General features: G+C 40.5%; 1 protein-coding gene across 22 annotated transcripts in view; it reads left to right on the top strand.

Annotated features, from left to right (window-relative positions):
• Window positions 1-26,401, top strand: part of TNRC6B (trinucleotide repeat containing adaptor 6B) — a 97,389-nt gene that overhangs the window by 21,618 nt on the left and 49,370 nt on the right. For 14 of the 22 annotated variants that reach the window (XM_083701769.1, XM_083701749.1, XM_083701753.1 and 11 more), the window contains one exon: window positions 22,442-22,529. In XM_083701769.1, coding sequence (XP_083557895.1) covers window positions 22,442-22,529 — 88 coding nt within the window. Of the gene's footprint in view, window positions 1-4,105; window positions 4,333-13,452; window positions 13,521-22,441; window positions 22,530-26,401 lie in introns of those variants that run through there. The other 8 variants (XM_083701750.1, XM_083701763.1, XM_083701767.1 and 5 more) reach the window with 2 other exon arrangements.

A 26,401-nucleotide genomic window follows, 5' to 3' on the forward strand; every position in this document is an offset into this window, starting at 1 on the left:
TCTGTTGCCCTAATTAGTGGTGAAACCTTTCTTTTTGGTCTAGCCAGGTTCAGATTTTTATGTGCCTCTTGACTGGGCTGAGCTAGATTACTACTGTATTTTATGTTTTTAATATATAAAAGCTATTTAATAGCCTTCTCTACAAATAGCCTGTAGTCTTTTGGGGTGTTGTAGTACAACAGATGCAGATCCATATTTAATCTAAATGCTTCATCTTTGTGGCCTTATCTCAAAGTAGCCTCAACTAGCATAGAGATCATGGGGACTGTAGTGCAAAGCATTTGGAGGAACAGGCTTCTTCAGATTGATAATGATATGCTGCATATTTTTGCTTTGGAGCCTGTTGAAGGTTCAGATGACATAGAACTTGACAATAGACCTGCTAACTGTGATACGTTGCTGGAAACATATTACCGTATTTTTCGCCCTATAGGACGCACTTTTTCCCCTCCAAAAATGAAGGGGAAATGTGTGTGCGTCCTATGGGGCGAATGCAGGCTTCCGCTGAAGCCTGGAGAGCAAGAGGGGTCGGTACGCACTGACCCCTCTCGCTCTCCAGGCTTCAGGAAGCTCTGCACAACCCTCGGGAGACCGGCTCCCGATGGCCGCGCAGAGCTGCCTGCAGTCCCGGCTCAGCGCACTTCTCCCCATCGCCAGGCCCACAAGCTTGGGGGACAGCGGGGAGGCGGAGCGCGCCTTCCCGCTGTTCCCCGACCTGGTTCTTCCAGCCCCGCACCTGGGGGGGGAATAATTTTTTTCTTTTATTTCCCCCCAAAAAAACTAGGTGCGTCCTATGGTGTGCAAAATACGGTAATACATTTCTAGTTGTCCTGGCACATTTCAAAGTGCTGGCTTTGATCTTTAATGCCCTAAGCTCCTGGGGTAGAAAGTATCTTGCAACAACTTCCTCCCCTGCATCTCCTACAAGTTTAATTTAGTACATTGAGCTGATTTTTAAATGACAAGTAACAATTATCTTTAATTTATACAGCCTGAAAAAGAGTTCTGATGAAGTGGAAAGCTTGCTCACTGCTTATTTAAATTGGTTCTAATGTTGCATTTGTATTTTTCCCAATTGGTCTTCAAACAGACCAACCACTATTTTGGAGTAAGGAGAGTGGAAAGCATTTCCTCAAGGTAGGTTTTAAAAAACAATACAGAAAATGTGTTATCCTTCTGTAGCTAAGAAAGGTTTTTTTTTATGGAACAGGATTGTTAATGAACTATTTCACACTTTGAAGTAGTTGTCAATTTCTGGATATGGTGCAAATTTAGAAGCATTTGCAGGTATGTGTGGTGCATTACGTTTTTTTGCTATTTACTAATAGAGCTTTCACACACACCATACAAAAGTCCTGTGGAATGGAATAGGCTTCAGATACTGTCTGGAAGAGATAGGGAGGAGACCTTCAGGAGCACAGTTAAAAATGTCAAAACAAAAAAAATTCCTTCCAGTAGCACCTTAAAGACTAAAAATGTGTTAGGGCAAACGTATTTCATAATAATTCTCAACTTTTTCTGTAAACCATTGTTGCAGCTTGCACTATTGTGGCAACAGTGGTTTACAAACTAGGTTGATAACTTATTCAGGAGTGCCTCCAAAGCAAGGTTTACGCTTAAACTTTTTGGGCTTACTGCTTTCCTGTGCACGTGGAAGTCTCCTCCCTATTTCTTCCTGTTGTTAGTGCCTTCCTGTTTGTCATAGGGCCAGGGGGAGAGGTAGTCCTGAGTTTCATGGCTGAAAAGGGATTTGAAGCTAAATCTTCTAGTCCATGTTCATTTGGTCCACCATATCATGGAGAGAACATAGCCTTCATGGCTATTAATTTTTTATTCCATAAATTTGTCTAACCCTCTTTTAAAGCTATCCAAGTTGATGGCTTTCACTGCCTCCTGTAGATGCAAGTTCCATAGTTTAACTCAAGGGTCAGGAAACTTATACAGCAGGGGGCTGGTCCACTGGCCCTCAGACCTTCTGGGGGGCCAGACTATTATTTTTTTTTGCGGGGGGGAATAAACAAATTCCTATGCTCTACAAATAACCCAGAGATGCATTCTAAATAAAAGCACACATTCTACTCATGTAAAAACACCAGACAGCCCCCCCCCCAATAACCCAGAGATGCATGTTAAATAAAAAGATACATTCTTCTCATGTAAAAACACGCGGATTCCAGGACCATCCGCGGGCCGGATTTAGAAGGCGAATGGGCTGGATCCAGCCCCCGGGCCTTAGTTTGCCTACACATGATAACTATATGCTGCATGAAGAAGTTCTTTCACCTTTCCTGAATCTTCCAATGTTCAGCGTTATTGATGTCCCTCATTTTTAGTGTTAGAGGGAGAAAACTTTTCTCTGTTTCTTTCATGCAATGCATAATTTTATAAACTTCTGTCATGTCACATTTTCTCTAAACTAAAAGTCCCAACACTGCAGCCTGTACTGATATGGGAGTTGCTGCACCCCCTTGATCATTTTTGTTACCCTTTTCCAGCTCTGAATATCCTTTTTGAGGCAAGGTGGCTGGACCTGCACACAGCATTCCAGATGCAGTCACACCAAAAATTTGTATACTGGCATTGTCATATTGGCAATTGCATCTTCTATTCCTTTCCTAAACATGGGACAGGACCTTCGCATTTGAGATCCTCTGCTTGTAGTACTGTACTCTTATCTCTGAATACTACTTGCTGGAAATTGTAATGGGTGGAAGGACTGCTGTTACCCTCAAGACATGCATGCAGTCTTCCTGTGGGCATCTGGCTGTGCACTGGGAACAAAGTGCTGAACTAGAGGGGCCTTTGGCCTGATCCAGCAGGGCTCTTCTTATGCTCTTTCCCCCCAGGGAAGCTTGCTGGACACCCACTCTGTCATTTGAGTGTCTGATTAAAGATTCACATTTTCCCAGGCTTCTAACTTTTGAGATAGTTTAAGTTTGATTTTATATTTTGTATTATGACTTCACAGTTTTCATTTTTAATTTTGTAAACCACTCTAGAAATATTTATACTGAAGGCTGGGTTCCATTAATTATCTCATGTTATGTAGAGCTTGCTTTTGACTTGAAACATAGACTCATTCCACCATGCAGGTCACTAGTGGCTTCTGGCATGTCACTATATTTCAGCCTAGCCTATCACAGGGGAGTTGTGATGACTAATGAGTATTTCAAAAAAGTATTTTGTGCACTGAAATGGACTATAGAATATTCAGCCTTTATGGATGGTAATAGCAGAAGGGGAAAGGCTACTGAACAATGGATAAAATGTATGTCCATTCATGTATATGCCACTTCCTTGCCAAAATGTCTTCTTAGACTATATTAGTAAAGGACACAATTTAAGCCATTTTGTGCAGCACTGTATAAAATTTTGCAGTATAGTGTGCCTTCTTATATAAGTAGTTACTGAATATGCTAAATTATAAGAATACAAATGAGTAAGGACTACATTGAATAATATTGCAGTCACAGGACTTGTATCGCAGTGCCATAAAGCATCTGATCCCTTTTTCCATACATTTGGAATCTGAATATTGAAGAGTGATTTTGATAAAAGTGTTGGTAATTTTAAATTGCAAAGAGTAACTCTTTGAGTTTGTTTGAAAAGCTGGATTTTTAGTTATTAACCACGCAGAGTTTGTTGCCTTTATTGATTGAGCAGCTGACAGAAGTGATGGGGTACAAATTATAACAGTAACAATGTTATTTGGGGTGGTATTGTTGTTACCAGTTAATTGTATCGTGTGGATTTATATATTTTTGGGTGTTGGTAAGCATTGGTGAGAAATGCAAAGTGAAATCGAGAAGCTTAAAATGATGTCTATCTATCCATCCTCCGATGTGTCCTAGACGGCGGACGACAAGGACTGCAGCTTTTTACGGGATTATTATTTTAGAATGTGTAATACTGTTGATTATACACTTGAGGAATAGTAGAAAGCGTGCGCTGTTGCAGCTTTCACAAGCGGGAGCGCGCGAGAGAATGAAAGAACTGCGTTTCCTTTAAGATTATAGCTTTCCACCCTCTTTCTTGATTGACAGCGTGCGCGAGTCACATGGCCTGCCTCTATTTGAAGGTCACAAAAAGCTGCTTCCTTTATAGAGACGGAGGGGGAGAGCGAGGAAGAGGGAGTGTGTTGTGTGCGCGCGCGCGCGAGCGAGGGAGAGAGGGAGTTCAAGCCAAGATGGCCGACGGAGTCTCTGCTGGCTTTTGAACATTTCAAATTGAAATCATAGAAATATAGCAAAATCATTTTTGAGATCTCTTAACTTCCATTTTTACCCTGTATGCCTCAACTTGCTGGATTTAAGCACTGTTGCACTTTATGAGGTTAGTAGTAGTTCTATCTTTCTTTGTCGCGTATTGATTTTTTCTTTTTTAGGGGGTGCGTTTAGTTTGACGGTTTCGTCTGATAATTGCAGCACGACGTTTGTCTCGCGTAAGCGTCTGTGAATCGCTTTGATCTTAGATCAAGTGCAGTTGCCAGGATTTAAAGAAAAATCTAAAAGAAATACGTGGCATATTTTGGGAGGTTTTAAATGCGTTTAAAATACCTTTGCATAGAAACCAGCTTTATGTGTTAAATCGTTTCTTTTCATAAGGTTCTCAGAGTGCCGTCTACACACACTTGAGGCTTGTAAATCTGCTGCAAAAATTAGCATAAATTAAATCGTCTTGCATTCTTGTTGCTAGGATTGGCATATTATATAAACCTATAGTTCTTAAGAGATTCAGAGGGCAAAAATAATACAGCAATGTTTGCACGTTTCTTTAAAACACGGCTTTCGAATTAGTATTGAAGCAGTTTGAGATTTTTGAAGATGCCTACGTTCAAAATCTACCATGCATAATGTATAGGAGTGCACATTCTCTTGCGTGCGGGTGCACCCCCTCCCCCAGTGTGACTGCATCCCCTCCCCCTTTTCCGTTGCAACCAGATGCATTTTATTTGGATTGCAATTGGAACTAGATGGTCGCGCTCTGTAAACATAGCATGTAGAGTTCAGAAGAGGCTATCTTACTAGTTAATGTCAGTTGAGAAAATGGTCTCCTGCTTTAGAATCCTTTCTTTTAGCGGCTTTCCCCTCTTCTTTCTGGAAGTTTTAAATCTGGCAATGTTGGCACCAATGTTTTTAAAAAACAACAGTGGAATGTGAAATAAGTACTTTGATTTTACATATTTAATGTGTTTGAAATGAGAACTCATGAGAAGAATAAAGATGATACAGTATCTTACATGGATTTAAAATTCTTTCCCTTTAAAACTAAGCCCTGTGTTTCACATCTCTCCAAAGGAAGCAGTTCAGCAATGGGGGATCATTGTAAATCTTGCTTTCTGTGGGCAAGCCCTTCCCCCTGCATTGTGTGAATGTGATGTAATGCACCTCTCTGTGGGGTAGAATTGAATAGGACAATGTGAATTTTGATTGTCATGTATTTTCTCCCTCTTTCTGAAAGGCCTTGTGTTCTGTTTGTATTATGTTTATTTCTATAGCAAGAGGATGGAGCTAGTCTGAATTTCAGTTCTGTAATTGATAAATTACAAGAACATTTAGCTGACTTTATGGCCCTCACTGACTTAATATGTTTCTTGCAGCACACAGCACAAGTCAAGTAAAACTTGAAGCATCTCAACAGTTTTTTAACCAGTTTACACAGCTTAATGACACAATTATCAGTATTTTAAGCAATGTTGTTTCAAGCCTAGTTCCATTGAGAGTCTGTTCCCTCCTTGAGCTTGTTATGTACTTGTGTGTGCGTGCACACATGTATGCAAGTGGGTGACCTACTTAAGACAAAGTAACCTTGGCTCAGTTTTGAGGGTTAACTTGATTAAGTATGCATTGCAGTTGGCATGCTTCTGTGTCACATATTTCTGTATCATGTAGAGAAGGGCATAGAATTAACCATTTAAAAAGAAAAAGAAACACTGTCTTTAGAAGTCAGCAAAGATGTTGGATACTGTTTGAGCCATGAAGGCCATCATACAGACTTGGTTAATATGAACTGTTTCCTGGGAGAGGGGTGCAGAAAGCGATGGCTAAGGTGACTGAATTTAAATCATCTAGAAAAGAAGACTCTACCATTTTGAAATTCACATTTTCTAAACAAATATGCTGGTTACTATTACAAGTAAATTGCAAGAAAACAAAGACTTTATACAGTCTAAGAGCACAATCTAAAATCTCTGGTCATACAGCCACATGCAGTGAGAATGATGTTTGCTTAGGAAATGAGGACCGGTATCTTTGTCTGTGTGTGGATCACTTCCTTGGATAGAAGCAGCAAACATATGGACATGGAATTCTGAATAAACATGTGTAAGGCCCTAGGTGTTTAGAACATTCGACATGCAATGGCTAATGCTTACCGGGCAATGTATTTCTTAATGAGATGGAAGGTACATGCTATCTGGTTAATGGTAAATATTCATATCGCAGTATTTTGCTAAGTTCTTGTAGTGAAGGGCAGAAAACAGGAGTACAGAATAAGAACATAGCCCTGCTTATTCAGTCCAGAGGCCTGTCTAGTCTAATGTATTGGGAAGACCATAAACATGGCGTTAAAGCAATAGCTCTCCTGCTGTCAGCTACCCCCACAATTGGCATTCTGTTATGTACTGCCCCTGAACATGGGAGATAAAGGACCCCTGACCATTAGGTCTAGTCGTGACTGACTCTGGGGTTGCGGTGCTCATCTCACTTTATTGGCCGAGGGAGCCGGTGTACAGCTTCCAGGTCATGTGGCCAGCATGACTAAGCCGCTTCTGGCGAACCAGAGCAGCACACGGAAACGCTGTTTACCTTCCTGCCAGAGCGGTACCTATTTATCTACTTGCACTTTGACGTGCTTTCGAACTGCTAGGTTGGCAGCAGCAGGGACTAAGCAACCCCGTCACAGGGATTCAAACTGTCCTAGGCTCTGGTTTAACCCACAGCGCCACCTGCGTCCCTAACATGGGAGACACCTTTTAGCTATTACTATGGCTGCAGTTCTTTTCCAGCTCACCCATTTCAACCACATTTCCAAGATCACTTATATGGACGCAGTAGGTGGCTGTTCGTCTGATAGGAAACTCCCTGTAATAAATACAGGGGCCAACAACATGGTACCTGCAGATGCATATGCACCCCAAAGACTTCCTCTGGTGCCTACAGGGGTCCCCTCTGAAATTAGATTTCAAAGGAGCTGGTTGGTACCTACAACTGTTTCTTCTGATTGCAAATGGAATCAAAAAGCTTAGTGACTTCTGACTTACTGTCTTGATCATGTTTCACTTCAGTTGAACATTCCTCCTCATAGCAGAGGTTTTCAACATTTTTGTGTCCATGGCTCCCTTAACCAACTACATCTTTCTGTGGCACCCCTGTGGGGCTCAGGAGCCCAGTTATGTCACCGCTTGCCTGGTCTCTCAACCCTTTTTTTGAACACACTCCCTTGTGGAGTGTTCCCCCAGCCTCCTCTCCCCTCTCCTTGGAAGTCCTCTGGGCAGCCGCTGCTGCCCTGGTCTCTGAGCTGCCCCCCCCCCCACCCCAAAGAGAGATACCATTCACCTCTGGAGGTTATGGCCAGGGCTGCTGCAATAAACAGCTGTGCAAGCCTTTGGAGGCAGAGACGCAAGTGGGCATCAGAGGAGGGAGGTAAGGAAAGAGGGACAGTGGCCAGTGTTGCCCGCAGCACCCCTAACCATCAGGATTCAAAATTAGCAGGGCCAAAATTAGTCTGGGTGCCATTAATTCATGCTTATCAAAATAATAAATAAAAAGTGTTGCCTCCTCTCCCCTCCCCTCCCACAACCCAGGTCCCAGAAGTCATTTGGCTCCTAGCTGTTCTATCCCACTTTCTAACACTGCTGACCATCATTCAAGGCACCCCAGGGTGCCACGGCACACTGGTTGAAAACCATTGCCCTATAGTGCAAAGCAACCTGTAACTGAGTTTTAAGAGGCTATAGCCCAAATCCTTGTGTTATTAGACTGTGGACAAATGTGCCCACATTCTCCTGCCTTTGCTTTGTGATCTGTAATGGGACTTTGGGGTTAGTTAAGCCATACTTTCCCATTGCTTATGAACTGGGAACCTGAATTAATCTTGAACTACAAATGGGGTCTGGTTTTAGAGCTTGGTTTGAAGTCCAAGTTTAAAATACAGTTTCCTGGTTCATATGTAATGAGAGAGAGAGAGAGAGAGGTTTACTAAACCACAGAGGTATTTTATTATGTTTTGTCAGAGAACAGAATTTAGATCTTAATCAGTGTGTAGGCTTTAACATGTTTTGCTTTATATTGAATTGAGATTTCATTGCACACCTGGTTTATTTTTAAATTTAAATGCATTTTAAAGTTTAGTCTCAATTAAAACTCTTCATCTATATTTATAGCAGACAATGTATTCATTGGTCTTTGACTTCCCCTCATCCTATTAGTTCATCTCGTTTTCAGCTGGGTTGATTGGATGCAACTTTCCAACATGAAAAAGAATACGAAATTGAAAACTTCATTCTGTACTCCCACTGGAATGTACCCTATAGAAATGTATAATGGGAGTGGTATTCAACATTAAGCAATTGAAATAAAAACTGGTGTGTGTTTTGGTGCTATATTGAATAATACTATGAATCCTGTTGGAAGAGTTGATTAATAACCATTACACGATCATCCTTGGGAGAATTGGCTTTTCTTTTTCTTTTTGCTCTGATGGCTGTTCCATTGAGAGTACATAATTGAAGGTGAACTGAATTTAGCTTTATGTGCTAAATAGTGAAAATGCTCTGTTACCTTTTCATGACTGGCATCATGTTCTTTGACACAAAAATTTGGAAGAACAAAGGTGTGTGGATTCTCCACTACTACTGCTTTTCAGAGTATACCAGATCTCTTGGTTTTGTCCTTCACTATCTTGGCTTTAAAATCTTCCTATCCCTGACATTTCATAATCTAGTCTGTGCCTTCTATTTCTACTAAGTGGTGGTGTTTCTATAGAGCAATTTATTGCTACTTTCCCTGCAGCATTCAATACTCCCTAAGGACTAGGCACATTTTGCAACTTGCTATGGTCCTATTGTGACCTATTTTAGATGTATGGGCACATGTATTGTGTCTAGGCCCTTTCCCTGCTTGGCATACAAGCGCTGTCCTCCAAGCTCCTAGCAGCGTTGGAAATTAGCCAGTTGCCAGTCACATTTTGCAACTGGTAACCAGCCTTTTGTGTCTGGATGCAGATGTCCAGGTGCCACCCTTGGCACCTAGCATCTCCACTGGTTGCAGTCAGCTGGTCTGCCGGGCACAGCAGCAGCAAAATACATGCAACTTTTTCTGTAGTGCTACCCCCACCAAATGCCTGATTTGCCCAGCAACACAGTAGCAAAAGACACATCTCCACCCCCGCTGCGCTGCTGGGTGAATCAGGTGTTTGGTGGGATAGAACATAGCAAAAAATACGTCTTTTACTGTTGCGTTACCCTGCAGACCCCCCTGGTTTACCACCAGCAAAATAAAACATTTAAAAATTTGTTCCTACGCTGGCTGGGTGAATCAGGTGTTTGGGTAGAAAAGCCGCTTTTTACTACCACTCTATCCGGCAATGTAAGAGTGAATTGGTCAGAATATGAGTGTAATTCTATGCATGCAGCCTTACTCAGCAGGAAATCCCGTTGAGCTCAGGTAAAACTTATTTTGAGGTGTGTTGCAAGATTGTGGCCAAAACTACATTAAGTGTGAGGAGTTGTTGTTGTTGTTGTTGCTACTGTTTTTAAATTTGTATATCCCTCTTCATCCAAAGATCCAATGGCTGTTTTCATCATATTTTACAGTCTTGACTACTTTTGACTAAGAAAACATGTTAGATGTTTATAGGGCATAAAAATTGCTACGTACCTTTTGTTCACTAAACATAAGGCAAATAAATATTCCAGGTAAGATTCTAAATCTGTTTAAAGCTTTGGGATACTTTTTTATGAATTCTGAAATTTTCTGCTCTTCATTTTTTTAAATGCTGCTTTCTGGATTTTTTTAGAATTGCTTCTTTTTTACTCCCATGACTAAACCAGACTAAGGCAACCTTGGGTGAACTGTAAATCCAACAGTATGAGGGAACTTTTTTCCATTGTTCAATTGCTATAGTTAAAAATAACTTACATATGCTTTCTCTTTCATTGAATAGTTGTTCTCAAGCTCAGTGATGAGAGGGGTGTGGTTTCAAATGTTCTTAATAGCAACCATTGAAATTCTATCCTATTTTCCTCCTAGTCCCAGTGCTCTACCTGCATGGGTGGTTGCTAAGGAGGCGATAGTAGAATCAACCCTCATTCTCAAATGGGACTTAACAGACATCTTTAAGATATGCTGCTGCCATATTCATAAATACCCCATACCCTCTCCTGGTATAGTCTCCTTATTCACAGATGTCATGTTGCTGCTCTGTTTAAGGCATGAAACATTGGTTTGATAATCAAGTCCTCTTTCCCTTGTTTTCCAGATTGAGTCTGCCACTCTTGTCAAGAAAATAATATTTTTTCCCAGAATGGAGTGGTAATATGTGCAGGGCTAAAAGCATGGCCCTGGCTCTCCGTCAATACTGTTATGCCCTGCATGTGGGGTACACATGAGTACATCATAGTCTTCTAATAAATCTTTCTGTTAAATAATAAGGAATTTACTTGGTGCTTTCTGTTTTGAAATGTAAGAAGTTCTTACAAATAGGGCACATGCAGATGTGTGCAGGAAATCTCCTATGCCAGCTCACACATTAATCTTCATAGCAGATTATAGGGTTAATATTGCAGGAAAGGGTCAACCTGCTATATTAAACTGCTTGTGACCTCTGTCTGTCTGTCTGCTTTATCTCTGCAGATTAGATGACCATTTCATAGAATAGTCAGGGACTTAACTATCCTGTCTGTTACCTAAAGTACACTTCCTTCAGTGCCTTTAAAGAGCCCTACCATGTTTATTTACAAATTGCAAAATGACTGTGGTGGTGAGTAGAAAGATTATGTTGCTTTCGGAAATTGTGGCCATAAGCATTTCCAGCTAAGATGTAGTGAATGCATTTAGTGTCTCGCGATTTTTAACTTGCAATTTAGTAAAGAAGATCCTTAAAGTGGCTTACAAACAGATAACATCAGTAGGAAATGCCTTCTAGATTAGAATAACAAAGCTAAGTAATAGCAGTCAACATAGTCTATCACATGTCACTCCTCTCACTGCAGGGCTGAGGAGGTGTTCAGAAGCTTGAGCTTTTGGTTAACTGAAGCTTCTTGTGTTGTCTGGACACAGAACTATTTTTAAACATAAAACTAAACTTTGTTAAATAAGTCAACTTCAGAAACTGGCAGTTTTGAAATAAATGCAATTTGTTGGCCTTGAGGCAAATGCTTCTCAGTCAGGGTGGGGAGGGGATACAGAGTGTAAAGGGAGGGGACAGTAATATTTTATCAGATAATCCCTGCTAATAGTTTTTAAATTTAAAAAGTGGGGAGTAGGGAATTCTTTGGCAGGCTGTAAAATGACAACAAAGCAGATGAAATGCCAAGGGAGCATATTTCATAATTGGAGCACTATCACAGAGAAGACCCTTTCCTTGGTTGCCAGCTACAAAAGACAAAAGGCACCTAGTAGAAAGATCTTAATGTACAAGTGACACAGACAGATAGCCCTTTAAGTACCATGGTCATAAGCTGTAAACAACTAATTCACGATCAGCAGTGGGGAACTAATTAGGCCAACCAGCCCTCCTTATTTGGCCCATGAGGCTATTTTGGGCCAAGCCACAGCTACCTGCCCTGTACTTGATTCCATTTATGATGTCAGATGTGGAGCAGGAAAAGTCATGTTTTTGTAAGAAGGGTTTGCAGGCACCACTGATAGCATCTGCAAAATGCTGTGCGTAATGCCATGTGCGCCTCTTTGCTAGTTCAGTGATCTGCTGATTGCTGATGTTTTGAAGCCCAGATTATCAGCTGATAGTTGGACACTGGAAAGGGCTCCCATTGTCTTGGCTTGCAGAGTAACACTTGAAGGTACAGCTTCAAAGCACTGTGCAGGCTTGTCTGCAAGCATTGATTAGCAGCTGATCATTAGAGCTGTCAGGGACCTTAACAAGCATTTTGTTGCCCTCACAATCAGGTGATAAGGCTTTAAACTGCTGCTTTGAACTCCTGTAAGCGCTGACAGTCAGCTGGTTATTGGAGGTTTAAAGCACCCCATACAGAGGCCATTGTGATGTCTGGTGTTTGACAGTTCTGCCTACTTGGCTCATGAGGAAATTGTTTAATAGTTATCAAATGCAAGCTAGATATTTTTTTTAAGGGGGCAGAAAACTGGGTGAGAGGAGGAATAGAGGGGCTAGAACATTTTGTTGGAGATCTCACTTTGTGTACTCATAATGCCCAGTCCTATTTGGTAGTCTAGCTGCTGCACTCACAACTAATTGCAGTTTTAAAACAATTTTGAAAGGCAGCTTCATGTAGAGCAGAGCTTTCCAAACTGTGTTGTGACATTATTTGTGTATCGCGACAGGTTGGTGTTTTGGCTGCAGTGTGTAGGCGTGTTGTATGAATGCTTCCCACGCTTCTCTTGGGGCTGAGAAGGGGTTTATTTAACCTTTGGTTTGCTAGTAAAACTGAATTACTGCGTTGCAAAATATGCATGTCTTAAAAGTGTATCACTCAAATGAAAAGTTTGAAAAGCTCTGATGCAGAGTATATTAACAGTATATTAACAGTCTAATATGAAAATTAGAGCATGGATTGGGACACTAAATGAGTGGAATTAATAAGTTGAGATTTTTTTAGGGTTATTGTTTTGTTCACTTTCTTTGGAAAAGATTTGTTATATTAGCTTTTGAAACAAATCCATATAAATCTGTGTGAAGGAACAAACAATAGGGACCTTCCTTTCTTGCTTGGTTATGCAGAAGCAAGCGCTAGTCAAGCTGTGTTTGGTCTAGTGTTTCCCTGGAAACAGGAATAGACATTGAGCTTACATCCTCTGCTGTGCAATGGTTCAAATAGAAAAGCTGTTGGGACATGTTGACGAAACTAACTTCCTAACTGGCAGGATGCAGTAAATACTTAACTTTCTCCTTTGAGAGAAGTAGCGCCTCTTCATATCGCTCACGCAGGCATAAGATTAACAAATAAGTGATAGTTTTTTTATTATTTTAGAATACAATAACTTTCAGTGGGAAAAGTATAATATTATGTTCTTGATATGCATGTTATTAGTCCCTGTAATTTTAATTGATCATACACTTACTGCTTTTTAAGACTAATATGCACTTTTATGTTTAATGCATATTGTACAGTGCTTACCCTGAATTAACACACAATATATTTCCAGTGATCTTGTTTTGGAATGCCATTCAAGCTGTAACAAATAAACAACTACTTGCTTTTTTTCTTTGTAAATGTTTCGTATATTGAAATTAATTTTTGAATTACTTTCTCAGGAAAACTGCTTCCCAGTGTTAGAAAAATTATACCCCCAAAAAACTGAATGGAAAGAAGATGTTCTAAGGTACAGCTCAATGATTAGATGCTAGACTCTGGAAGAAATGCTGATAAATACCTTTACTACAAAGGACCTGAAAGGTTTAAATGGGGACTATGTTTATTGGATCGCAAATTGTCTGATCTTGCTGGATGAATAAAGTTCTTGTCAATCCTCTATTTCTTGTTTTGGAAGAGTAGAAGAAAGATCAATGGCCAAATAACACCCTTCCACTTCAGTTGTTGTCCCAGTACTTGATTCATGTCTTGAATGTAGCTGACCACCAAATTGTAAGGAAAATATATTGTCTTTGCATGTACAGTGGTACCTTGGGTTACAGACGCCTCAGGTTACATACGCTTCAGGTTACAGACTCCGCTAACCCAGAAATAGTACCTCAGGTTAAGAACTTTGCTTCAGGATGAGAACAGAAATAGTGCAGCAGCCGCAGCGGGAGGCCCCATTAGCTAAAGTGGTGCTTCAGGTTAAGAACAGTTTCAGTTTAAGAATGGACCTCCAGAACGAATTAAGTTCTTAACCTGAGGTACCACTGTATCCTGAAAGAAAGAAAATACATGGATTAAAAAATGGAACATCAAAACATTCCAGTAGGGAGCTGCAACTGTTGCAGTAGCACCCTATCCCTAAACAGCTGTAACATACCTGGCTCTTTAGAGAAGTTAATAAAATAACATAAATGGAAATGTTAAGGTCTGAGAAAGTACTTCTTCACATAGCACATAATATTTTAATACAGTCTGTGGAATTCGTTCCCCCAGGAGGTAGTGATGGCCACCAACTCTGAATGCTTTGAAAGAGGATCAGATAATTGTGGTGAATAAGGCTATTGGCTACTACTAGCCACAATATCTATGTTTTTCCTCCACCATCTGAGGCAGTATACCTCCGAATGCCTGTTGCTGGGAATCACGAGTGGGAAGAGTGGTGTTGCACTCCGGTTATGCTTGTGGGATTCCAATGGACATCTGGTTGGCCACTTTGAAAACAGGATGCTGGACTAGATACTGGCCTAATCCAGAAAGGCACTTTGTGCTATCTTGTTGTGTTGAGTAGAACTTACTTTGTAGTTGCATGTACGTTAACACTAAAAGGTGGTATTCTCTTTCCCTGAGAACAAGAGCAGACCCACAGAACCACAATATTTAAATTCAAGAGACATTTGATAAGACTATACATACTAGCTGGCTACTGTAACAATTAAATACATCTTGTTTTGCCACTCAGATATCTAAGAAGAGATGGATTTCAATGTGATTCTATCCACAGAATAATACTAAGTAGGATCATTTACTTGAAGGCCGATCATAACTGCTGATGATGTGTGCCTGGATCCAGTAGAAAACTTGTATAATAAATGTAGCACATAAATTAAACCATTGGTTTGCATTTGGTTTACAGCAGTGTTCAAAAGCTGAAACATGCCTGAGTAAGGCATGTGCATATCTCCAGTGACCTGTGGTTTAGTTGTTAATGCATGATACTGAAATAATAGGTGCTGCCCTCCTCCCTTGCTGCTGGAAACCCCCCAAACAAACCATGAGTGGTAAAACAAAGAACAAAATTTGACTTCTGCTTAGGGTTTATTGTTTTCTCCACACAGTGAGCCCAACATGAGAAGCCAGACCATAGCCTTTTCCCCATCTGGACAGGGAGAGGAATGAAGTGCAGCCACATTTATTAGCACATTATGCCATAGTAATAAGCTATAAAATATAGTTTAATATGATATGAGAACCAGGTCAGGGTATCAGTCAACCTCAGGCAGATATCCACCTTTAGCCTAATCTGTTTGGATGGTCATTATTCTGTTTTAAGTTAATACATGTAGGCCTTACTGTTGCCTGTATTTAAATTTAGGTTTTATTTTAAACCAGGATATTTTAAGAAACACTAATATAACTCAGATGGCAAAAGACAACCTGTTTTGTTGTTTCTTAATCACTGAGATTACTTCCCCATGAAAAAAGCAAACCTTTTGGATTAATATATGTTAAAGAATTCAGACCCAATCCAGCACTGTTAATTGCCTGACAGTAGTGCAATACAGGAGGGTCCTTCAACCTTTGTGCCCAAGATGTTGTTGAACTGCAACTACCATAATCCCTAGCCAGTTTATCTGATGATTGGGGATGATGGGAGTTGTAGTCCAACATCTGGGTACTGAAGTCTGAAGACAGCTGCATTAAAGGAATACTAGCATTCTGATTTGGGAGTGGAAGATTCCTTCCTGACCCTAATGTTGATGGCTTGAGACTAATAGAATTTGTCCACTAAGTCTTCCTGGGGAAACAAAGTCTCTCTGTTTACATAAAGTTTTTAATGGGTTATAAGAATATGCTCTTTCACATAAACTACATTTAGAGAGTTTTGGTGGTAGAAAAGATACACTCATGTTTTGTATAGCGCCTGAAATATTAGGTTAGTCCAGGGAGTGGTAAAGTCACATTTTGCGAGGCACTTTGAAATGTGTGGTGGTGCTTCACCTCCTCAAGGGGTGCTCCCTGGATCCTGAGGTTTTGAGCAATTATCACCCAGTTGCCCGTATTCCTCTTTGGACAAGGTACTTTTTTGCACTTGGGCAAAAAAAATGAGAGGCACAAATACAAGATGGGTGACACCTGGCTTGAGAGCAGTACATGTGAAAAGGATCTAGGAGTCTTGGTTGACCACAAACTTGACATGAGCCAACAGTGTGACGCGGCAGCTAAAAAAGCCAATGCAATTCTGGGCTGCATCAATAGGAGTATAGCATCTAGATCAAGGGAAGTAATAGTGCCACTGTATTCTGCTCTGGTCAGACCTCACCTGGAGTACTGTGTCCAGTTCTGGGCACCACAGTTCAAGAAGGACACTGACAAACTGGAACGTGTCCAGAGGAGGGCAACCAAAATGGTCAAAGGCCTGGAAACGATGCCTTATGAGGAACGGCTAAGGGAGCTGGGCATGTTTAGCCTGGAGAAGAGGAGGTTAAGGGGTGATATGATAGCCATGTTCAAATATATAAAAGGATGTCACATAGAGGAGGGTGAAAGGTTGTTTTCTGCTGCTCCAGAGAAGTGGACACGGAGCAATGGATCCAAACTACAAGAAAGAAGATTCCACCTAAACATTAGGAAGAACTTCCTGACAGTAAGAGCTGTTCGACAGTGGAATTTGCTGCCAAGGAGTGTGGTGGAGTCTCCTTCTTTGGAGGTCTTTAAGCAGAGGCTTGACAACCATATGTCAGGAGTGCTCTGATGGTGTTTCCTGCGTGGCAGGGGGTTGGACTCGATGGCCCTTGTGGTCTCTTCCAACTCTATGATTCTATTATTCTACTTGAGGGAGTTGTGGCCAGGCAGTTTGGATACACTTTGATGAAGCAGATTTCCTTGACCCATTTCAATACAGCTTCAGGGCTTGGTTTGGCACTGCAATGGCTTTGGTCGTTGTGGTTGGTGATGTGTTTTTGGAGAGACATAGCAGTGGTTCCCTGTGGTCACTCATTAATCTGTTAGCAGATTTGATCCTATTAACCATAGCATACATCTGGAGCAGCTGTATGGGTTGGTGACATGATGAAACAGTGGTTCTGTTCCTGCTTGCAGGGCTGTTTTCAGAGAACCATAAAAGTGACATGCTTGGATCTGTGGCAACTGTGATGCAGGGTTCAATTCTGTCCCCAGTGCTATTTAACATCTATAGGCCATTGGGTGGAATCATTGGGAGTTTGGGACTGAGTTTTATTAACATAATATTCAGTGATATGTTGATGTTGAGCTGGTGTTTAGCGGCAGTAATGGGCTGGATGAGAGGTAATGAACAGAAGCTTAATTCGGACAAGACAGAGACAGGTAGGTTCAGAGGCTGTGACTTGCCCAAGGTTACTCAGTGACCTTCATGACTGAGTGGGGATTTGAACCTTGGTTTCCCAGGTCCTAGTCCAACACTCTAACCGCTACACTACACTGGCTTCCTAGAGTACTTCTGCTATGGGGCAGCAGTATAAATAAAGTAGGTAAATAAATATGGGGGAAGCAGGGAAAGATGATGCGTTCTCCACCGATGCGCAAGGTGACCCAGAATATAACCCACACACTATTGGGGGGTTGCCTGTATATTTATTTTATTATTATAATAATTAATTTATATACCGTCCCTCATCCGATGATATCGAGGTGGTTCACAAGATAAAAAAATACAGGACAAAAGCGTGCTGATGAAAAGTACGGTTACGTGAGTGCCTTGGCACAGGGTGTGCTTTAATCTGTTGTAACCGTTGTAAGCTGAGAGAGATTCTCTATTTGTGGTTTCAAAGGAAATATTTAACTGCCGTAAGATATTAACTCTTTCATTTTGGGTAAACAGAGTATTCTAGAGTATTCAGTGTGGTGAAGTTTTCCATCTACATGGGCATAATGGCAAGCTTAAGGACTTCTGGTGGCTGCAAATCCTTTCACCTCCTCCTCTTCATTATAAGGTAGCCATGCTGCCCCCACCCTTAAAAAAGTGCATAGAGCTGAAGGAAGAGTCGTGTGTTCACACTATTTTCTTTCAGATCTGCAGGCTATTTCTAATTGTGTCACTCAGCTGGTGGTAAAGCTTCATTCAACAGAATGAGAGGGAAGCACTGGATCTGTGAAGTGATTTTAAATCTTCAGTCTATCCAATATTGGCTTTAATTTTATGGTGGTACTGGGGTAACTCTTATGTAAAGTCATGGAAATTTAGGGGACTCTATTATTCTACTGGATCTGATTTTTACCCTTATCTCATGGAAAAGCTGTGTGTGTGTGTGTGTGTGTGTGTGTGTGTGTGTGTGTGTGTGTGTCTGTCTGTCTGTCTGTCTGTCTGTCTGTCTGTAGGGGCATGTGCATGCCCTAGCACATTTTCTTTCTGTCTTTGGGGTGTGTGTGAAGCAGTTAAAGAGCATGATGCCAAGGGCACTCTCTCAAAATCCCAAATACACTCATTGATCCAAAGAGATTGGTGATCTCTCATCTGTATGTTGCATGCTATTGGGTTTTCTTGCCTAAACAATGCCTGCATGGTGAACTTTATGAAAAAAGAATGAAGCTTATATTAAAACTGGAGCTACCGCTTACAAAGTATGTTTAGAAATGTGTATTGTTCGGGGCTTCACTATTTACAAAGGGCTTTTTTCTAATTGTGTCACCCAGCTGGTGGTAAGGATTGATTCAGCAGAGTGAGGGGAAAGCAGTGTTCACCTCTGCACCCCTGTATTCTGCTTTGGAGTCCCCCAACACTTCGGAACAGATTGCCAAAAATGGCATCCCTCCCAATTGTGCTGAAGGAAACGTTGTCATCTGACTGGTACCATTGGATACAAACCAGAGGGTTTTAAGTAGATGGAAATTCAGTACTTTATTTTTAACTATTGTGTTCTATATAAAATACTTAAAATGGATGTGAGTACTCTTTTTGACTCTTTAGGCACCACTGCACTCACAATAAAAATAAAAGTAAATCTCTCTTCCTTTTCTTTTTTAAAGACGTAAGGTTCCAATCCTAAACATAGCACTTAGGATTTCACCACAGTGATGCTTAGTTCTGAGTAAACAACATTGGATTATGCTGTAAATGTACCTCCTTTTAGCCAAGAAGCTACCAGTATTTTTGTCACCGCAGGATAATGTGGAGCATGTTCTTTAATTAAAGTTAATTTTAAAAATTCCACAAGTCCTCAAAAGTCCATTTTAATATTGTCTGGAATTGATTTTAGATTAAGACATTTCTGATTATAGGTTCACACAGTACTTTGTTTAGGAACAGTTTTATGGTTAGGAAAGAAGTTACTGAAGAATTCGGAATGTTGCATTACCTATTGAAGACATTAAGTAATTCTGACTTGCCAGGTCCTACTTTTTAAAATGAATTATAACATTCATAGATCATTTATTGCTCAAATTATGGTTATTTTAATCTTATGGAAACAAATTTTGTTCATACATACACCCCCAACAGTGAATATCCATTCCCTTAAACATCTATAATTATCCTAAGCATGGGTGTTCAAGCCATTTGAGTAACAAGACAGCATTGTTGCATTAGTTAACTGCTTTTAAATGCATTGTGTTTTACTAAGAGTGCCATATCAGTTGTTCTAGATACACTATATAAAGAAGGCAGACTCCTTGCTGTGATGCTACTTCGGATTTCTGCCAAGAAACAACAAGCATTGCTTGTTGGTGAACAAATCTCTGCCTCTTAGAGTGATTGTTTTAAATTAGTTGGCAGTCCTGGTTTAAACATAGCTCTGAAGGATCTTAATTTTCCCTTTGTACACTCTCTGTTACATCTCAGATTGCTTCTCAAATCTCAGAACTCTCATAACCTTAGGGAATTTTTAGCCGCAGAGTAGTGTTCATTTCATGTCTATCTCTCTTTACCCTACAACACAAAGAACTGGGGAAGTATAAAGGGAGATGACCTATTTTAAAAGTATTTGTTTGCCATTATATTTTAGGGCCCCTGCTGTAATACATAGATCCCAAAGGGGCAGTTAGGGAGCTTTTTAGACGTTGAGGAATTCCAAGGAAAAACCCTGTGCAATACACTAAAGTTATAAATCCTGGCCCTCCATAATGTTGGTGTTCTTCAACAGTAGGTGAGATAAGTGAAGACTACGTGGAGAAGTGACTGACAAGAGAGAAGCAAGTTAAGTAGTTCTTGGCTCTGGAGGACTTATAGTGGTTTCCTTTTAAAAAGTCTTAGTAATTGGCTTTTTATATAAAATATTATCTTTAAACCATTACAGTATACAATTTTGTTTTTGTTGTTAATGCTGAAACATTGTTTGTTTTGTGGAGGTTATTTTTCAATCCATTATAAAGGTAAAGGTAAAGGTACCCCTGCCCGTACGGGCCAGTCTTGCCAGACTCTGGGGTTGTGCGCCCATCTCACTTAAGAGGCCAGGGGCCAGCGCTGTCCGGAGACACTTCCGGGTCACGTGGCCAGCGTGACATCGCTGCTCTGGCGAGCCAGAGCCGCACACGGAAACGCCGTTTACCTTCCCGCTGGTAAGCGGTCCCTATTTATCTACTTGCACCCGGAGGTGCTTTCGAACTGCTAGGTTGGCAGGCACTGGGACCGAGCAGCGGGAGCGCACCCCGCCGCAGGGATTCGAACCGCCGACCTTTCGATCGGCAAGTCCTAGGTGCTGAGGCTTTAACCCACAGCGCCACCTGCGTCCCTTCAATCCATTATAGTTTCTCTCAAATCTATACATATTTGGTCTTTACTATATTGCACTATGAAATGGCATAACATTACTTTGTGCTTATGTAACATGAGAAATTGTCACCATGGGTTCAGCTCATAAACCTTACATTCAGACTTTAGACTTCTTCCTTGCTCATCTAAAGGTTGATCGAAGCAAAATGCACATAATGACTTGTATTATAGGAATTAATCATGGGAATTAAGCAATAAACAGTTTATTCTACAGTTTATTGTCTTATTGGAGGCAGTTCTTCTTTCACATGTTGCTAGTTGAATATTTGTTTTATTTGTTTACTTAGGTCTAATGCCTCAGTTGTACCAGTGTATCTGGAAATTTGGTTATGTAGCTACTGTTGGTTAAAAGTGAAATGAGGTTATTCATTTTTTGCACAGTAAACACAGGAGGGAGAATGGAGAAGAAATGCACAAGGATCTTTTAGCTCCCTTTTAGGGGTTGGTTCACACAGTCGTATTCATCACTAAGTACCTGCAGCATCAGTAGTCTGTTTGCCTGTGCGAATGAGTCATCTGATAGTGAAGTGAATGGCCCAGTGCTGACCAGTATGGCAATGAAATAGGCCTTTTCAGAGAGAAGTGGGTAGTTTCTGCATGCCCATAAAACAATCTGGGTATGCAGAAAAACAGAAAAAACAGAAGGTGAGAAGACTGATGACTTTGCATGCTTGTATATTGCAAGCCATTTGTGTGCCCTGTGGCCATTAGACCAAAGGAAAACATGTTGCTTTCCACTAAGAGCTGTGTGGGGGACATGATGGGCATGTGGCATTCTGCATATCAAGGTCATGAGATAGAATAGTAGCTTCTTAGTACCAGTTTCTGGGAATGATCTTGGATCATTATTACTACTAGAGCATTAACAGCCAAAGGATGGTATGTGTGTACATGGTGGAGGACCATGCATATGGAATTTTCCTTAGAATTTTTGCCTGAGCAAAGAGGCAAACCAACTGTTAAGTTTAAAGATCAGTTTGTATTTTGACTGTCAGTAATGGTGAGGTGTAAGCTTAAAGGAAATCAGAAGCTCTGCAAATTCTCCCAGTTTGCTTGCAGTTTTTTGGATTTATGCTGGTATATTAAATAATTTGTGTGGGAATCTAACTCAAAAATTGGATCATATTTTGACTTTAGACCCAAAGCGGACAGCCTGCAATTGATGATCAGGATTTTTTATTGCATTCATTTAATGCAGTCTACAAAATGTCTGTAAGCAACTTACAAATATATAAAATGCTGAATAGCTTTCTCAGTAATTTAAAACCAAATATATAGAATAAAATACAATAGAACAAAAATTTCTAAAGGTTTTTATTTAACAAGAATAAAAATGACATATCCTACCCCATTCCACTGAAAGAAGAATATCATGATTATAAATCATACTACACTATGCTCAAAGACTGAAAGCCTGTGCAAGCAGGAAAGCAGACATTGTTGGTGTGAGGTGTGTTTCCCTGGGGAGAATTTCCCACAAATGCGGAGCCTTTCTCTTTTTGCTACCCTCCGTACCCTCCAGTGACAGGCTTCTGGTTGATTTATATGGGAGGGCTGACTCTTCAAGTTAGGTATTATATGGTGTTTTACACAGTATAGAGGTAGCCAGCATCTCTTTTCTATTGCAGAGGATTTGGCTTTTTTTTTGTATAAAGCATATATTTAGGAATAACTTTTTAATTTTAAACTTTTAACAGAGAGAAGGAGCAAGAAAAGGAAGAACAGTTAATGGAAGACAAGAGAAGAAAGAAAGAGGATAAGAAAAAGAAGGAATCTACTCAGAAGGTAAGCCAGGTATTTGTTTGATCATACTTTGTAAGGTCATCCATTTATAATAGTTGACCAGTGAGCATCAGGCACTATGATTACTGCAACTACTATATTCTCACTCACCCACCCCAGCAATGCTGCATGTACATCTCAGCTCATCTTCTGTATTTTCTAGTTAGAATCCTTTTCCTTTAAAGCTAGAAGAGGATTTATTTTGAGGTTTGCATGCAATCATCTCAGCCATGCCATATTAAACATAGATCAGTGTTGATCGAGCTGTAAAAGCAGCTGGTTTCCTCTGTGTCGTTTATAACTTGGGTGCTTGTCTGGCAACAATTGCTGCTTTCTCAGACATGCAGGTGAGTAGCAAATTATAAGATTGCTTTAAATAAATCTATTTATAGATCCGAGAAGTGTTCCCAAGATGTATTTTACATTGGTAAGTGCGAGACCCTTTGTGCTTCTCTTAGCTTTATTACTTGAGCACATGAATTGAAACTGCTTGGAGTGGTTCCCAAACTCCTGTGGCTGAGGTCCTGGGATTATTGACTCATACATTGCCTTCATTAAAGCACATGCAGAAACAGCGTTTTGTCTACAGCCCATGTTGGGGGGGGGGGTTATTTTAATTTTTACACTTGTACCCCACATTTAAGAACATAGGAAGAGCCTTCTGGATCAGACTAGTGGTCCATATAGACCAGCATCCTGTTCTCACAGTGGCCAACTCAATGCCTGTGAGTCCAATGGCATTCTCCCCCTCTTATGCTTCCCAAAACTGGTAGTCAGAGGTTTGCTGTCACCAGCAATGGAGACAGAACATAATAGTCATCTTGGCTAGTAGCTTTTTATAGCTGTGTCCTCCAGGAATTTATCTAATCCTCTTTTTAAAGCCATCCAAGTTGGTGATCATCACTGCCTTCTATGGGAGCAGATTCCATGACTTAACTATGCACTTGTGAACAAGTCCTGTCTTATTTTTGTTCCAAGTCTTCCAGCATTTGACTCCAATGGATGTTCACGAGTTCTAGTGTTATGAGAGAGAGAGAGAGAGAGAGAGAGAGAGAGAGAGAGAGAATTTTTCTATACTTTCTCTGCACCATGTATAACTTTATATACCTTTAAACAAAAAAATCCAAAATGTTGTAACCTTTCTTTATAGTAGAGGTGCCCTTTCCTGAACCCTTTCCAACTCTATAATACACTTTTTGAGGTAAAATGACCCAGAATGGTACACAGTACAGTGGTACCTCGTGTTACAAATGCTTTGGGTTTCAAACACTTTGGGTTACAAACTCTGCTAACCCGGAAGTAGTATCTTGGGTTGAGAACTTTGCCCCAGGATGAGAACGGACATTGTGCGCCAGCAGCAGCAGGAGGCCCCATTAGCAAAAGCACGCCTCAGGTTAAGAACGGTTTCAGGTTAAGAACAGATCTCCAGAACGAATTAAGTTCATAACCCAAGGTACCACTGTATTCCAAATAAATCACACTATAGATTTGGATAATGGTATTATGATGTTGACACTTTAGTTTTCAACCACTTTTCTGACGATTCCTAGCATAGAATTAACCATTTTCACAGCTGGCACACACACAGCTGCTTCATCAAATTCTTCATTATGACCCATAGGTCTTGTTTCTGATCAGTCACCAACACTGCATGAACAAACATGTGAAATTTTACACTTGCTTACATTGAAATGTATTTGCCATTTTACTGCCCGTTCACCCAGTTTGGCGATAACTTTTGGAGATCTCCACAATCCTTTTTGTTTTAATCACCTTCAACTATTTAGTATCACCAGTAAAAATGATTACATCACTGCTTGTCCCTAGCTGTAGACTATGATCAAGTTAAATAACACATGTCTCAGTACTTATTCTTGGAGGACTCGATTTTCCACATTTCCATCTTTCTGCTTCATGTTTCTTGTCAGTTACTGATCCATAAAGAGGACCTTGCTTCTTGTTCATGATTGCTAAACATACCTGAAAGTATTTGTGAAGTACTTTGTCAAAAGCCTTTTGAAAGTCAAAGTTCATAATGTCAGCTGGATCACCTCTATCTATATACTAGTTAACAGTCTCAAATAACTAAAAGGTTAGCGTGATGGAAGTTAACTTTGCATAAGCAGTTTCTGAAAGATTCTAGGGCACTTTCTTCCAAGAAGCTCAAGGCTGCATACACACTCTGCACCCCCCCCCCCCGCCTTAATTTTATCCTTACATTAACCCAGTGAGGTAAGTTAGGCTGGCACAACATAATTTAGTCAACTTCATGGATGAGTGGGGATTTGAACACTCTAGTCACTCTCCCATGCTGCATTTATTACTATTACTGTTTAAATTTGTATAGTATATGGTTCTTCATCTGAAGATCACAGGGTGCTTCATAACATAAAAATGCAAAATGAGAACACAAAATACATAAAAACCAAACAAACCAGTAATTCCAAAGACACATTTAAAAGGCCATATAATGTTTAATCAGCCAGAGGGCTGGTTTTAGAGAAACATTTCCACCTGGCGCCTAAAGATTTGTAATGAAGGTGCCAGGTGAGTTTCCTTGGGGAGCATATTCCACAAATGGGAAGCCACCCTAGAAAAGACCCATTCTTGTGTTGCTACTCTCCAGACCTCTTCTGGAGGGGGCACACAAAAAATGGGCCTTAGATGATGTATCTCTTGAAGCAGCAGCATCTAAAAATTGTTGAGGCCTTTTCTCCTCTTGTTGGTCTACTTCCCCAGGACCTGATATGTCAGAACAATAGAATCTTCAGCCTTAGAAAAGCACTCATAAAGATTTGTTGTGGCTAATGATGTATATTTGAGCAGGGCCTCTTAAATTCTGGTGAGCAAAGACCTTTAAAGTAAAAATTGATGGCATTTTTACATCTTTTTATGTTGCTCTTTCTGGTTTACTGTACAAAAAACTAGCTCTTAATTCCTCAGACCTATTAAATGTGAAGTTTGACGTAGGCAGGAATATTCAATACTGCCTGAAAAACCACCCATCTTTTTGATCTAGATCTTCTTGATGAGCCAGGAGAGACAGAACATCGATTTAGCACCAACCCATTCTCTTTGAGATGACTGCAGAGACAGGAGGTGATTTCTAAGCACTGTCACCTGGAGGCACAGGCGGGGCAAGGTGTTCCCATTAATAGTGTAATAACAAACCACCTTTTTTGCTGCTCACTGGCCTTCTACATCAGTGCTTTATACTGTGGCTCTTTACAGATGTTAGCTTGCTGGTCCATAGGTACAGTACTCCATGTATGCAGTGTTGAAAATAGGCTATAGAAGCTTCAAACCATTATTGCGTATTTATCGCGTGGGTACCTTAAGTCTTCAGAGATAACAGATTGGAATCAGAGCTTCCATTATGGCAGCTGTCAAAGGCACCTTAAGTCATAGAAGTAATAGAAACTTTTCAGTAACTTAGTGAGCCACTTTCCTGAGTGTCTTGGTGGTACTGGATCATTCCCCCCAGCCCTACTCCCAATCCTATGAAAATACAACACAGAGGATACAGGTACTGATTCTGTTGTCAGCCTTGGGAAATGGCATCTTGATTCTTTATGTTGGATCTTCTTCACCAACCGAGTTTGCGCAGCTACTGGGGCGATGGAATAAAAGCTTTTCCCACAATATCTTTGCTTATCTTTATTTTTAAATAATAATCAACAGCTGCAAAACACCCCTTCTCACCACCTTTCCTCAACAGTCCTCAACAGTATTCTATAACAGTATTCCTTAACAGTACACACTACACCATTTGATCAACTTAAATACAGGCTTCCCTCCTTCACCCCCCCCCAAACTGATATTCAGCGTCATGCTGCCTCTGAGCTTGGAGATGCTATTTAACTATAGTGACTGAT

The sequence above is a fragment of the Podarcis gaigeae genome, assembly GCF_964106915.1.
Source record: "Podarcis gaigeae genome assembly, chromosome: 10".
Taxonomy (NCBI): domain Eukaryota; kingdom Metazoa; phylum Chordata; class Lepidosauria; order Squamata; family Lacertidae; genus Podarcis; species Podarcis gaigeae.